Source organism: Phlebotomus papatasi, chromosome 2 (genome assembly GCF_024763615.1).
Source record: "Phlebotomus papatasi isolate M1 chromosome 2, Ppap_2.1, whole genome shotgun sequence".
In the NCBI taxonomy this organism is placed as follows: Eukaryota; Metazoa; Arthropoda; class Insecta; order Diptera; family Psychodidae; genus Phlebotomus; species Phlebotomus papatasi.
In genome coordinates, this window is record NC_077223.1 from 88,815,880 (window position 1) to 88,829,980 (window position 14,101).

A 14,101-nucleotide genomic window follows, 5' to 3' on the forward strand; every position below is an offset into this window, starting at 1 on the left:
TTGACGATTGAAGTGTCAAGAATACCGAAATTTGAAATGGCAGAACAATCAGCGCTAAAGCGGCGAGTACGTGAACTTACACTTTAGACTTTCGGTAGATTTTCGAATGGGTTTGGCTTGGCTTTGGAGTGGCTTTGTCTCTTCGAAAGGTTATTACTGAACGGAGCCATTAGGTCATACATCTTTCTGAATAAATCAGGTCAGATTAATTAAAAAAAAATATGAAATGTTCGAAGCCAGGGTATGTGCGAAGCCTGAAAACATTCCCCTACATTTTTCACATTTAGAGATAAATTGGTGTTTTGAGAGAAAAGATGCAAGTGATTTAGTTTTGAGGAAGTTACTGAAGAAATCGGGAATGAAATGTGGAATGATTTTATGAAAATTTGTATTCTCTTCATTATAATTGTATAAAGTTGTTTGTAGAAAATTTTTTCTCGGTCTCTGTGAGAAGTGATTTTTGGGCTACAATGATTTTTTTTAACGTGAAGAAGTAAAAGAAAATAGAAATGAAATTGTTATGTTAACAGTAGGTACACGGGAAGTACAAATACGTCCACGGCACAGTACAGTAATTTTACAAGTACGAAGCTGAAGGAGAATGCTGCTACAACAATCAGTACTCCGTTTGAGAGGTAAATCTCACAAAATGAAAATAAATATTATTTACAGAGGATAATGACCAGCGCACAATAACTTTTGTTTGTAAACATATTTTCAAAATTTCCCATGAGAATGAGCGAGATGACTAGATCTCTATCTCAGTTACTCTAATTGAAATGTCAAAAACATGTTTACTAAACAAAAGTTATTGTGCATTGGGCATAATATTACATTTTCTCTGTTGTTTGTATACTAAAAACTTTTTTTAATTTATTGTTTTTTTTCTATGTATTTTGTTTAATACATCTCACATTTAATAGAAGAGAATTTTAAAGTTTTGCTTAAAGGTTCTCAAATGAATAATTCTGGCAAATGAATTTATTTCTTTATTAATTTTATTTTTAATTGTTGCAGCGTGACTTCGAGTTCAGTGTCGAGCAGTGCTCCGAGTGCGGTGAACAATTCTGCCGTTACTACAAGTAGTATGAGTTCACCATCTCTGGGACTGACCAAAGTGACAAGTGCAACATGTGAGTTTGTATATACTGAAGAAAAATTATTATTTTGCAGCAGAAGTTCAATATAATTTTCTTTCTGATAATTTATTTCCCGTAGCCAAAACCAGTGGAATGGTGCCCAATATTCCTCCAATGGTCAGTCAGTATATTCAAACGGCGGGTGTTCCGTTCTATCAGCCTCAGGCGATGTATTCATTAGAGGACTTTCAAATAATGCAACAGAGGATGCCCCACATGGTGAGTTGATAACAAACAGAATACACAATATGAATATCAGAGTTGAGGAGATTCTATTTTTTTTATCATTTTCTACTAAAGTTTTTCAGTAAAAATTATTCCTTTAGCCAGCAATTTTTTTCAAAAAAATATAATAATATATCAAATTGTTCTCGACGGCCAATCCAGATGAAATTGGCTCCACGTGATTTTTTACCACCAAAATTCAACTCACAATCGAATTTTCACGCATTCCGAGTTGCAAGCACCCCGACTTGCACGCATTTCGAGGTTGCCTGTAAAGAATCTCAGCTACTATGAGCTTATCTGGGCTTATCACTGGTCATTTTCTATTTTAAATAGTTTGAGTGCAAAGGCCAACGAAAGAAAAAAAAGTTCATTGAAATCGGTTAATAAACATTAGGGATAGAGTCCGGTCCATTTGGATATAGTAAGGGTCGGGGTACAGTGATCCTCAAATACAGGATATACTAAAATTTCAAAGAAATTGCTTCATAAGCACCGAAAATACAGTCCGGTCAAGACACTTTCAGTTATAGCTCGGGTCAAGCAATATCGAGGGAGAAGTGCGGCCCACTGTTGAAAAGGTTTCGACACAAGGAAACAACAAGGAAACTCATGGTCTAGCTTTCGAAATATTCGAAATTGAATTTTCGAAAATCGATTTTTCGATTAATCGGATCTTCGATTAAATTAGGGATGGAATGATAACTTTTCGATACTGTCGAATCGATAGTATCGATAAATCTATATCTCTTAGATTAAGTCAATGACGACTTTTTACGCATCGTTAAGCCATTAATTGTGACATTCTTAAGAAAATGTGACTGTTGCTAAATATCTATATTAGCTACAAAAAGTACAGTTATCGTTTAATTTTCTTCAGAATCGACAGTCGATACTATCGAAAATGAGTTATCATGTCACCCCAGATAACGTTGAGGTGTTTAGATGAGTTTAGTATTAGGTGAGATTCTTAACAATCTCACCTACTATAATCCTAACAAAATCTCATGTCCTCCGATCGGCCCCAAACTTTGCCAGAATGTGTTTTGACATTTCCTGATCACGAATATGTGGATGGCTAAAAATCGTTCCCGTCCGTCCGTCCGTCCGTCCGCTCTTTGGAGCTTAATAGCTCCTAAACTAAAAGAGATATCGACTTGCGGTTTTCGGCAAAGGTTATATATCGTATGAAAATTGCAACTTGGTGCATTGGCCCCACTTTTGAACTCCTTTGAACTTCTTGGGAACAACACCAGGGGCGCCACAGTCGAAAACCCAATTTCAATATCACATAACCTCAATTATCTCGACTGTCGCTGAACCGATTTTGATGATTACTTCGACATAATTATAGAGGACATTTGTGTCTACATTCTACATTTCGTCTATACATCATTTTTAGAACTGATAAGGCGATCTGTCAGATTTTGCTGTTTAATTGTGAAAAAATTGATTTTTCCCATAATAACGCTTTGAAACCACTCAGATGCCAATTTGAGGGCTCCTACTCGACCAAGACACTTAAAATAGGGTTTAAAATGAAAAGTCTCACAAAATACAACAATTCTTTGATATAGGTGAAGTTCATCAAATGAACACTTGGGGCGCTCTGGTCGAGAAAACGAGTTGAGAAATAAAAAACCGCGCTTATCTCGGCTTCTAAATAATCGATAAGATCAATTTCTATGACAAAATTACAGATAACATTCTGGTCTACATTTCACCCATACATCACTTCTGTCAGTTCATCCAAATCTTTGATATTTTAGTTTAAATACAAAATATGTATAATTTCACGAGTTTGATTTAATATAACTGAATGGCGTCCCCCAACTTCAGCTCTAAATCGAACTTACATGCATTCCGAGTTAGCACACGTTAAGAATCTCAACTACATAAGCCGGTTAGGATTATTTGTCCCTTTTACCTTTGTCGAAAACCGCTTACCGATCTTTTTTCGTTTTCTCTTCAAAAGTGTTTGAACTCCGTAAAAATGGCCGGTTGTACAGTCGAAGAAATCGGTTTTACCGGGTATCATTTTCGTTGTCTATGTAAAAAGTTAAAAAAGGGACATTCTTCTTGATATTCTACAACACAAGGTTTCGAATTCCGAAGGGTTCGAGTCTTATCTATCTCGATGAGTCGAGATAGAGACTTGGGACCTTCGGGGCAACTTTAAAAATAAAAAAATAAAATATCCCTAATTTTGTCCTAAATGGCCCTCTTCCTCTCTAAAACCATGTTTTTTGGGATTTTTTTTTATTGAATATGTTATAGAGGTTATCTAAGTGGACATTTCGTTCAAATACGTAAATATCGTTGAAGCATTCCTAGTAACGAGTTTTCAATGTCATAAAGGCTCCTGAGAGTGTTTTTCTCAACCGAATGGGGTCATATTTGGGTTTATTGGAAAGGTCTTGGAATACCTGACAAGCGTGAACGGATTTTAATCGGTTCTGAACTAGTAAGGAACTCATTTTGAACCGATAACTGATTTTTATCCAAAGATAAAATTACGGCTTAAGGCGAGAGTCAACTTACTTTGTTTAATTATAATCAAAATAATAATTCGACTACATTCGCATTAGTTCTTCACTAGGCCGTAAGAAAATCTACTAACTAGTTAAGAACTAAATTTTTAAATAATAACCAACGAACGTAGAGAATTCATTGCACATTTTACATTATTTTTATTCTATTCTATCCTTTTTTGTTTAGACAGCGTTTCAACTCTGATACTTCGTACTCTTCTTTTATTTTTAGTTTAATTATTGCGTAAAACATTTTTAGAGAAAAACAAAATCCTTTTTGTGTCTCGTAGCAACCTGAATATTACAACCTCAATTATCCGACACCAACGAGCTTGGGTGCTGGAGTTAGGGATGCAAATTTAGGTTCTGTGGCAGCATACTCGACGATGTCCGACGGACGCTTCACGAGGACAGACAATAATTCTAGTCCTGTTAGTAATGTACGTTAATTTACATTGGGTGTTTTTCTTTTCTCTTGTGCTTTTAACCGCAGTCGCACACTGATTTATGAAGTGCAAGTGTTTGAGAAGGATAAAAAAAAGCAGAAATTAACGTTGATTAATTGCTATTTAGGTGCCCAGTACAATGTCGCAGCAAACGGGATCTGGTGGGCAGTTGATGAATGTTCCATACTATTTTTATGGAGCAAATATGGTGCCGGGGAGCTTTCAGTATGGAATGTATCCGGTGAGAAAAGTGGCGAATTATTCCATTTTTAGTTCTTTTTCCATCAGGCCATTTTTGTGAATAATTTGTGTTTTTCTTTTGGCTGGGATTCTTTGATGCAGCAACAAATGGCAACTGCGAGCGCCACTTCGGGAGGACAGTTCCCGAAACCATCGTACAACAGTGCTTACGGTTCGACGGCTTATGACACGCTGAGTCAGACAACGCAGGACTACAGCAAGAGTGCCTATCCGGGATCGGGCGTGGGGCAGCAATCCAAGGGACAAAATGTCAATAATCCACCGCCAGCGGGAACGGGCTCAGACATCACGTCGTCAATGTACAGCAAGACTCACGTGGCGCTCAACAAAGTTAATGTAAGTCTTTTTTTTAATTTTCTATTTCTCTTTGATATTACTTTTGGGCTAAAAGGACTTTTTCATAAAAGCAAATAATGCAAAATCAAGTTTTCAGAACATAGTTTGATAATCTCTTTTATGTTTTCTGATTTTTAGAATAGAAATTAAATAGAATCTATTAAAAATTGCAAAATAAAAATTTCGTATTTCGACGGTGAATGTCTGAAATAATAAAATCTGAAACATTGTCTGAATATCTGAGTAAATTGTGAAATTTTTAAAGATTAAAAACTGTATTGCATTCAGGAAATAACTCGGGGACTTAATGAAAAATTAATTGACTGCATATTTCCAAAATTCTAAACTCACTTTTATAATTTCGTGCAAAATTGCTTTATCGTTAATTCACTCCTGATTTATAAGTTTGTAAAAAAGAACAATTTTCGTTAAAATTTTAGCCGGGGCACGTTTTGAGAACTAAAATTTTACCGAAAATTTCCGTATGTTTTAATAATTAAAAAAAAACAAAAAAAAAAGAAATAATATAACGATAGGTTTTGTATTTAAAATTAAATTATCCATTTACGGCCTTTGCCTGTTCAATTTTCTCCAAATATTGCGTTAGGATATTAGTTGAGATATTTTGAGAACTAAAATTGTTATTTTGTTTATTGACGATGATTTTACTTGTTGTTTTTCTAATATGAGTTTAAATTAATTGTTTCCAAGATTTAATGATAAAGATTGCCAAGTTTCTCAATCTTACCATTCGCAAGTAGAGTTAGAAAAATTCGAAGATCTATTCGAAAAGCCAAAGAGCCTAAACACAAGTAGATTTTGATTCTCCAATAGTGTCTTGGATAAAAGGTAAATGGAACTTTATTTGCACAAAAAGTCGTTGATGATCGAATAATTCAAATTCAATTTCGAATTTTCATACTAAATTTTCAAACAAGGTGGGGAAAATGTATCAAATATCACACTAAAAAGCTGGCAGGAGAGTTACTCAGTGATTATGGAGTGATTAAATAAATCGGACAAGAACAGTAAGCGTCGTTGTTCTGTTTTATTTCTCACAACAATATCAAGACCGTCACATTTTGGCACTTGAGCACTTCGAAATTCGAACAGGATGTATCTCAGCCACCTTGCGGAAGTATCTAAAAGTAAGAAAGTCTCTTTTTTGGATCTTCAAATAGATGTTCAAATTTTTCAAGATCTATTTCTGTACGGAAAGAATACTGTTTAAGGTGAATTTGATGATTAAGGTGAATTTTAATGATTTTTTTTTATGTTTTGTGTCCAATTTCATTTATATTCTCGATGATTTGTGTTATTTATACAATCATTGACCTTATAATGATATAAAACTCCTGGAATATTATTGCAAAATTATATAGTAAAAATATAGTAGTAGTATATAGTACTAATTTGAATATATAATTCCACCGGCCGACTTGAAGAACCCATAGTGCCCGACTTGTGAAACGGCCGACTAGATAGTACCTTACCTTAGTTGAAATATTTTGAGAACTAAAATTGTTTATTGACGATGATTTTACTTGTTGTTTTGCTAGTATGAGTTTAAAATAATTGTTTCCAAGATTTCATGATAAAGATTGCCAAGTTTCTCAATCTTACCATTCACAAGTAGAGTTTGAAAAATTCGAAGATCTATTCGAAAAGCCAAAAACTTTCCGTACAGAAGTAGATCTTGAAAAATTCAAAAATCTATTTGAAGATCCAAAAAAAGATACTTTCTTACTTCTTGATAATTCCGCAAGGCGGCTGAGGTACATCTTATTCGAATTTCAAAGTGCTCAAGTGTCAAAATGTGTCCGTCTGCACATTGTTGTAAGGAAGAAAACAGTACAGCGATGCTTGCTGTTCTTGTCCCATTATTTAATCACTCCATAATCACTGAGTAACTCTTTTGCCAGCTTTTTAGTGTGATATTTGATAAATTTTCCCCAACTTGTTCGAAAATTTAGTATGAAAATTCGAAATTGAATTTGAATTCTTTGAACATCAACGACTTTTTGTTCAAATAGAGTTCCATTTACCTTTTATCCAAGACACTATTGGAGAATCAAAATCTACTTCTGTTTGGGCTCATTATCCTCCGTATAATTTCATTCCTTTAAGGATTTTGAGCATTCGGGATTTTGCCTGGCTCCGGGGGGAAACATAATTAAATTTTAGTTCTCAAAACGTGTCTCGACTAAATTCTTAACGAAAGACAATAAAAAAAGACTGATTTTAGCCGAGACTTTTGTGAATTATTTAGAATTTCGTCAAAAATGCCTCGTATTAGGTGAGATTCTTAACAATCTCACCTACTATAATCCTAACAAAATTTCATGTCCTCCGATCGCGCTCAAACTTGGCCAAAATGTGTTTCGCCACTTCCTGATCACGAAGATATGGGGGGCTAAGTTACGTTCCCGGCCGCTCTTTGGAGCTTAATAGCTCCTAAACTAAAAAAGATATCGACTTGCGGTTTTCGGCAAAGGTTAAATATCGTATGAAAATTGCAACATGGTGCATTGACCCCCCACCCCCCACCCCTCCTTCCGCCATTTTGAAGACCCCCCTTTTTTTGTTTTCTCAATAGCTCCGCCCCTATGGCATCGAGCGGGCTCAAATTTTAGTATGTTATAGCTGGGCCTTAGAGCTTTCCATCAATACCAAACTTAAGGTCCCCCGACCCCCCTGACCCGAGCTATAAGGGTCCAAAAAAATTTTCTTAAAATGGCCATAACTCCGGTTCTAATTGTCAGAATTTAAAAAGTGAGGGCGTTTTGGAAAGCTCTCGTGAAATGCCACTTCCCCTTCTAACATCGCAAGTTCATAAAACCACCTCTAGGGGCGCTATTATTAAAAAGAAAATTTTTAAATCTTATAAGTTAAATAACTCAAAAATTCCTTATGCAATCGGGCTGAAATTTTAGTATGTTGTAGCCGTTGATTATACCTATCAAACAAAAAAAACCTTAAGTCGATCCATAACCCCTGACCCGAGCTATAAGGGGTCAAAGTTCGAACATTGACCGGCCTCTATCTCCGGTTCTAATTAACATATCGACATAAATTTTACCTTTTTGGTTTCGTCTCGATGAGCACTTTCAGATGGAAGTTCAAAAAGTCACCACAGGTGGCGCTGTGATAGCGTCAAAATTCATCGAAATTCAAAGTCACTTTTCTCAAAAACGGCATTGTGCAAGTTAATGAAATTTTAGTATGTTGTAGTCCAGTCTAGGACGTTTCCAAAATGGTGCGTATGTGCGCTGTGGTTTCAATAGAACCGGAGATATGAGGGGTCAAAGTTCACAAAAATTAAAAAATCATATCTCCGGTTCTATGTGACCGATTTTGATGAATGAGGGTTTAAACGAAAGATCTCACCAAATACTACAACTTTCTAGAACATTTGAACTTTGTGGGACCAACACCAGGGGCGCCACAGTCAAAAAACGAATTTGAATATCACATAACCTCAATTATCTAGACTGTCGCTGAACCGATTTTGATGATTACTTCGACATAATTGTAGAGGACATTTGTCTCTACATTTCGTCCATACATCATTTTCCGGTCAGACTACGCTATCACTCCGATTTTGCCGTTTAAGTGTGAAAAAATTGATTTTTCCCATAATAACGCTTTGAAATCACTCAGATGCCAATTTGACTGCCTCTACTCCACCAAGGCACTTAAAATAGGGTTTTAAATGGAAAGTTCCACAGAATACAACAATTCTTTGATATAGTTGAAGTTCAACAAATGACTACTTGGGGCACTCTGATGGATGAAAAAACGAGTTAAGAAACAAAAAACCTCGATTATCTTGGCTTCTGAGTAATCGATGAGATCATGTTCTATGGAAAAATTATAGAGAACATTCTGGTCTACATTTCACCCATATAACACTTTTCTGTCAGTTCATCCAAATCCTTGATATTTTGGTTTAAATAAAAAATTTGTATAATTTCACGAATTTTATTCAAGATAACTGAATGGCGTACCCCAACTTCAGCTCTAAATCGAATTTGCATGCACTCCGAGTTAGCTCACGTTAAGAATCTCACCTACATAAGCCGGTTAGGATTATCTGTCCCTTTTTTCTCCAATTAGCAAAAAGTTAGTTCTGAATGCAATATTTTGAATTATTAATAACAAAAAGAGCTTTTTGTATTAAAATAGAATTTTTTTACTGATATCAGTCTGCATTAGCGACATTTTATTTGCAAGATCAATAGGTTACGGTATTTCGATTTCACAGGATTTTGCACTTTCTTTTTTATTGCAGTCCTACGAAAAACAGTCCTTCCACTCAGGGACTCCGCCACCGTTCAACTTAGCCGGCACCCAGACGGCAGGAGCCACATCAGCTCAACCGTATGGCATGTACATTCCGGCAATTCCGCCACCCCATCACAACATGAACATGCATCAGCCGATCCATCAGGTAGGTCCTCGATACAACAACTCATATGACAACAATTAGAGTCTGGTTGTTCTCTGTGGAGTTTATCTATCTTTATCACAAGTTTATTTTTCTGTGGAAGAAAGGAAGATTGGAGTTATATAATGCTTTTGTCGACAAAAAAAAATTTAAATGAAATGAGTTGGAAGGAAAGCAAATAAATTCTTATTTATGTTTCAATCTAAAAAAAAGAGAAAGAATGAAATGAATTAGTAAAGCACTGTCATGATTTTTTTTCTCCTTTTAATTATTTTTGATTGTTTTTTTTTCGTTTTTGGAGTTCGAAAGAAATGAGCAAAATTGATCAATTGGGTTTTTTTTTAGTTCTCTCTATCTTCGCATGAGTAATCCTTTGGTTTTGGTGTCGTTGCGTATTTTCATTTCAACTTAGGAATTTGATTTCGTTGGCATTTTTTTTTAAATTTTATTTTTTTTAGATAGCATATTGAAAAGAAAATTTCTCTCACAATAAATTCTTCATCTACTTTTTGTTGTTTATCTCCAAGATCGCCTCTAAATATTTGTTTCACTGTGATTGTTTTTTTGGAATTTGTTCAAGCAAAATATAAATTGAAAAATATCATTATTCATTTTAATTTTTTTTTTAGAAAATCATTCACTATCGAGTCCCATTTTAATGTTTTTTTTTTCTCAGATATTTTTTTCATTGAATCTGAGAATTAAAAAAAAATTCATCAACATTTTTGTACGTTGAAATTTACTGGTGTTTTTTCTTTATTATTTCTTATAGGACTTTATTTTTTAAACACATCTCAACGTCAATGCAAAGTACTCTGATATACTTTGAATATTTGTCGAAAAAAATGTGAGAGAGTTTGATACGGAAAGGCATGAAATATCAATGAAAAGTTTATATATATTTTAAAAAAAACAATGTCTTATTTATGAACAAAACAACAAATTATTGCAACTTGTGGAGTGTATCAAGAACAAATTATAAAAATATGGAAAAAAATTGTTTAAATTTAAAAAGCAAATAAATAATGTGAACGCCTTGAGCAAAAAAAAAGTATGTTAAAAAATATGTTGAAGATTCTTTTGTAAACATCTTGTCTGTATTTATTTTATCTCTTGTTCCAAATTTTTTAATTTTTTATGTAATTTGATTTTTTTTACCACAGAAGAGACCTAAAAATTAGACTACATTTTCTTTTATTTTTAGAACCTTATCAGTGACTGTGTTAGATTTTATTGCTGAGGAAATTAAGAAAAAAATAATTTGATGCATGTCTAAATTTTTGACATTTTTTTTTTATAATGTAGAAAAAGATCTTTTTGTGTGATTTCACTTTTAATGTAGAAATTGAAATTAATTTATTTTTTTGGTTTGAAAATCTCGCTCGCTTTTTCAGTGATTTTTTTAGCTGCTGCAATGAAAGCCTGAGAAGCTCGTCCTTAGATACAATTCCTATCCTCTTTCATTATTGAGTCAGTCTACAAAATTCTTGCACACTTTAGATCGATTTTTTTAAATATAGAAATTTTTTGAGTAAAATCTTTAAAACAGGTTAGGATTCTGCCGTAATGGTTAAAAATGACAGAGTATTTTTCTGCAGTAAAAATTTAAATTTGGTCAGTATGGCTCCGGCACACCTTTTAGATTAGGAAAATTTCATGAAATCAAAATTCACATCCTTTCTCAAACGTTTTGCATATGTCTATCTTATTCTTTCGCACTTTAAATTCGATTGAGCTAAATTGAATACGTTGTGATGTTCAAAAGAAGAAGAAGAAGAGTGTAAAAGAATGAGATAGATGTATGCAAAGTATGTGAGAAAGAAAGGGACTCGAATTTCGACTTCATGAAATTTTTCTGCACTAAAAGGCGCCGGACCCAGAAAAATTCAATTTGGTAAGCAATTGAATTTAGTCCGTGAAATATTTAATTTTGGTCAGTTATACCTCGACACATCGTCTAGATTAGGAAAATTTTATAAAATCAAAATTCATATTTTTCTCTCTCAAACTTTTTGCATAATCTATCCTACTCTTTATGGCTTCGGCGCACCTTTTAGATCTGGAAAATTTAATGAATTCGAAATTTGAATCATATTTTGCATATATCTATCTCATTCTTTCACACTCCAAATTCAATTGAACTAAATAGAATTTGATTTGATGTTTAAAAGAAGAAAAAGAGTGCGAAAAAATGAGACAGACATGCAAAACGTGTGAGAAGGAAGAACATTCGAATTTTGACTTCATGAAATTTTCTTGACCTAAAAGGTGTGCCGGAGCCATTAGCAATTAAAATTGGATTGTACTAAATTCAATTTGTTATGATGCCCAAATAAAGAAGAAGACTGCGAAAAAGTGGCATAGACGAATGCAAAACGTTTGGGAAAGAAAGGCATGTCAATTTTGATTTGATTTGATGCCAGAGTTAGTATCAATGAAAATTGTTGTAAGAAATTGTTGTGAAATTCAATCGGTTGAAATTTTACCTACATTTTTAGACTGAAATCAGATATATTTGTTTATTTCTGTCAAATCAAAATTTAAATTGAATTTGAAAATGAAATTTTATTTTCAATTTCCATTTCACAGAGAAAGACAATATTATCTGATTTCGGTTTGAAAGAGTAAGAGGTAATATTCCATTCAATTGAATTTCACTAAATTGAAAAGGTGTGCCAGCACCATTTTGGAATTTCACAAATTTTTTCGTTCACATAATTATTTGTAAGAATATTACTATATATTCTATTATATTAGAATATTAGAAAGAAAGGTAACAAGTTTTTTCACAGTTGCTTTAGTGCTGGGAAAATTAAATAATTTGTTTTGCATTACCAAAATGACCAAAACTTACAAGATCATTGCTTTGCTGTTAAAGTTCTAAATTGAGTGCCATTAAAATTTGTTTTTGTACTGACCAAGTTTAATTTTTCATTTACAAAATACGTTTAGTGAATAGAAAAACCAGATAAATCCAGTGGAATTAGATCAGTCAACGAAAGAAAATAGATTAGTAAAAAAACAAATTTCGTCTTAAGGATATACTTCAGTCGAGATAGAATTAACTGTTCCTAACTGACACTTAGCGTAGCAGACTAACCAACGTGAGGTTAAACGGTATTATCGGGAAATGATACGTAGAGCTGTAAACGAAAGAGCTTACATCCACGGATAAAGAATTATAAAAGAGTACAGAGATACAGAGAGTTCTGTTTAAACTGATAAGCCTGCGAATTCACTCGAGTGATACAGAAAAATTGTATACCTGCAGGATATATCTTTGGAATAAGTTACAGAAGCACCATGAAGTATGCAAAACATTTTTAGCGCCAGAGGGTCATGAGAAATGTAAGAAATGCATTGCAAATTTACCGCGTGAAAAAATGCATACATTTTGGGCCATTTCAGAAATTATTTTATAAATGGCTCCCAATTGATGGCTATTCATATGTAAATCATTCAGTCTGTTGTCACACAATCCGGAACTCCCTATATAAGTATGTAACACTATTAACTCTCCCGTATATTTTGGGACTCTGGGTACCTAAAAGAAATAACCCAATTTTTGTGGACGATTACAGGCTAATAGGTGTCCAAATCTGGAATAATTTTGTAGAGTCTCCTGTAGTTCCTGAGCTAAGATAGTTTTGGTCAAAACACCGTGAAATTGGCTTGCTGAATATGCAATACCCTAGACAGATTTACGACTTAAGAGACAGATTAGTCAGAATCACAAACTGATGGAAATGCAATTTAATCATTATTTTGGTTATAATTACGTTAAGCCGTCTCTCGGCTCAAGGCGTAAGTACGTCTAGGGCTTCACGGTCTGGAAAGAATGAAGAAAGGATAATGAGGTTTTTAAGTAGGTTTAAGACAAGTGACAAAAAGTAAAAGAGGAATCAATGGGGGTTAATGTAATGATACAAGGTCAGCACAAATTGTAGTTGCTCAAAAACCGTTTTAAAAGAAGTAAGTCTTCAGTACAGTAAGCATGTAAAACTGATAGAAAAATGAGTTTTAACTTTAAAAGATATACTTCGGTAGAGAAAATATTTACTGAATAGTGACACAAGTCCCAGGCAGATGTTTCATTTTCCATTTCTGTCTCAGTTTCTCATGTCCAGAAGTCGAATTACAGTCAGGTTAGAGGGCATTTCAGCTTTAAAAGGGCAATCCATGGAATCAGTGGCAACGAGGTTCTATGTGGAAAAAGCCAAAAAATAGGTACTAAAGAACCTTGCAAATGATGAAAGATGTACTGCTAACTATGTACTAATCTCTAAATATACTTGTTTTAGTTGAAAATTACAAATTTGCAAGTTTTTCACATGAACGTCGTTATTTTTTTTTTAATTGACGTTCGAATTTGAGGTTTGAGAAGTGTCATTTATATTCCATAAACCCCCCAAACGTTCATATTGGAGCAACTTGATTGTAACTTTTGGAGTCAAATTAACGAGTGCAACCGGAGAACATTTTTGATGATTACTGTTTGTATAATGTGGGAGCAATGCGAATTAACAGTTTATTTAAATGAGGAATTGATCGGTTTATGAACAAAAAGAACTGGAGTGTGCAACAGACTGTTCGCGAGGAGCTAATCCTCCACCCTCAGAGGTTCTGCTCCTGGGAAGGAGACTATTGTTTCGAAAGAATGGAAAGTTTGACAAAGCAGAGCCTTTATTGCTTATGGCGGGTTTTACTGCTTCTAGT

At 33.9% G+C, this 14,101-nt stretch overlaps 1 protein-coding gene across 21 annotated transcripts in view; it reads left to right on the forward strand.

Annotated features, from left to right (window-relative positions):
• LOC129804879 (protein lingerer) overlaps nt 1–14,101 on the forward strand; it is a 59,109-nt gene that overhangs the window by 41,655 nt on the left and 3,353 nt on the right. For 3 of the 21 annotated variants that reach the window (XM_055852548.1, XM_055852556.1, XM_055852550.1), the window contains 7 exons: nt 531–635; nt 1,018–1,133; nt 1,219–1,358; nt 4,186–4,335; nt 4,469–4,591; nt 4,684–4,938; nt 9,230–9,388. In XM_055852548.1, the coding sequence (XP_055708523.1) occupies nt 531–635; nt 1,018–1,133; nt 1,219–1,358; nt 4,186–4,335; nt 4,469–4,591; nt 4,684–4,938; nt 9,230–9,388 (1,048 nt within the window). Of the gene's footprint in view, nt 1–530; nt 636–1,017; nt 1,134–1,218; nt 1,359–4,185; nt 4,336–4,468; nt 4,592–4,683; nt 4,939–9,229; nt 9,627–10,157; nt 10,437–14,101 lie in introns of those variants that run through there. The other 18 variants (XM_055852562.1, XM_055852568.1, XM_055852569.1 and 15 more) reach the window with 12 other exon arrangements.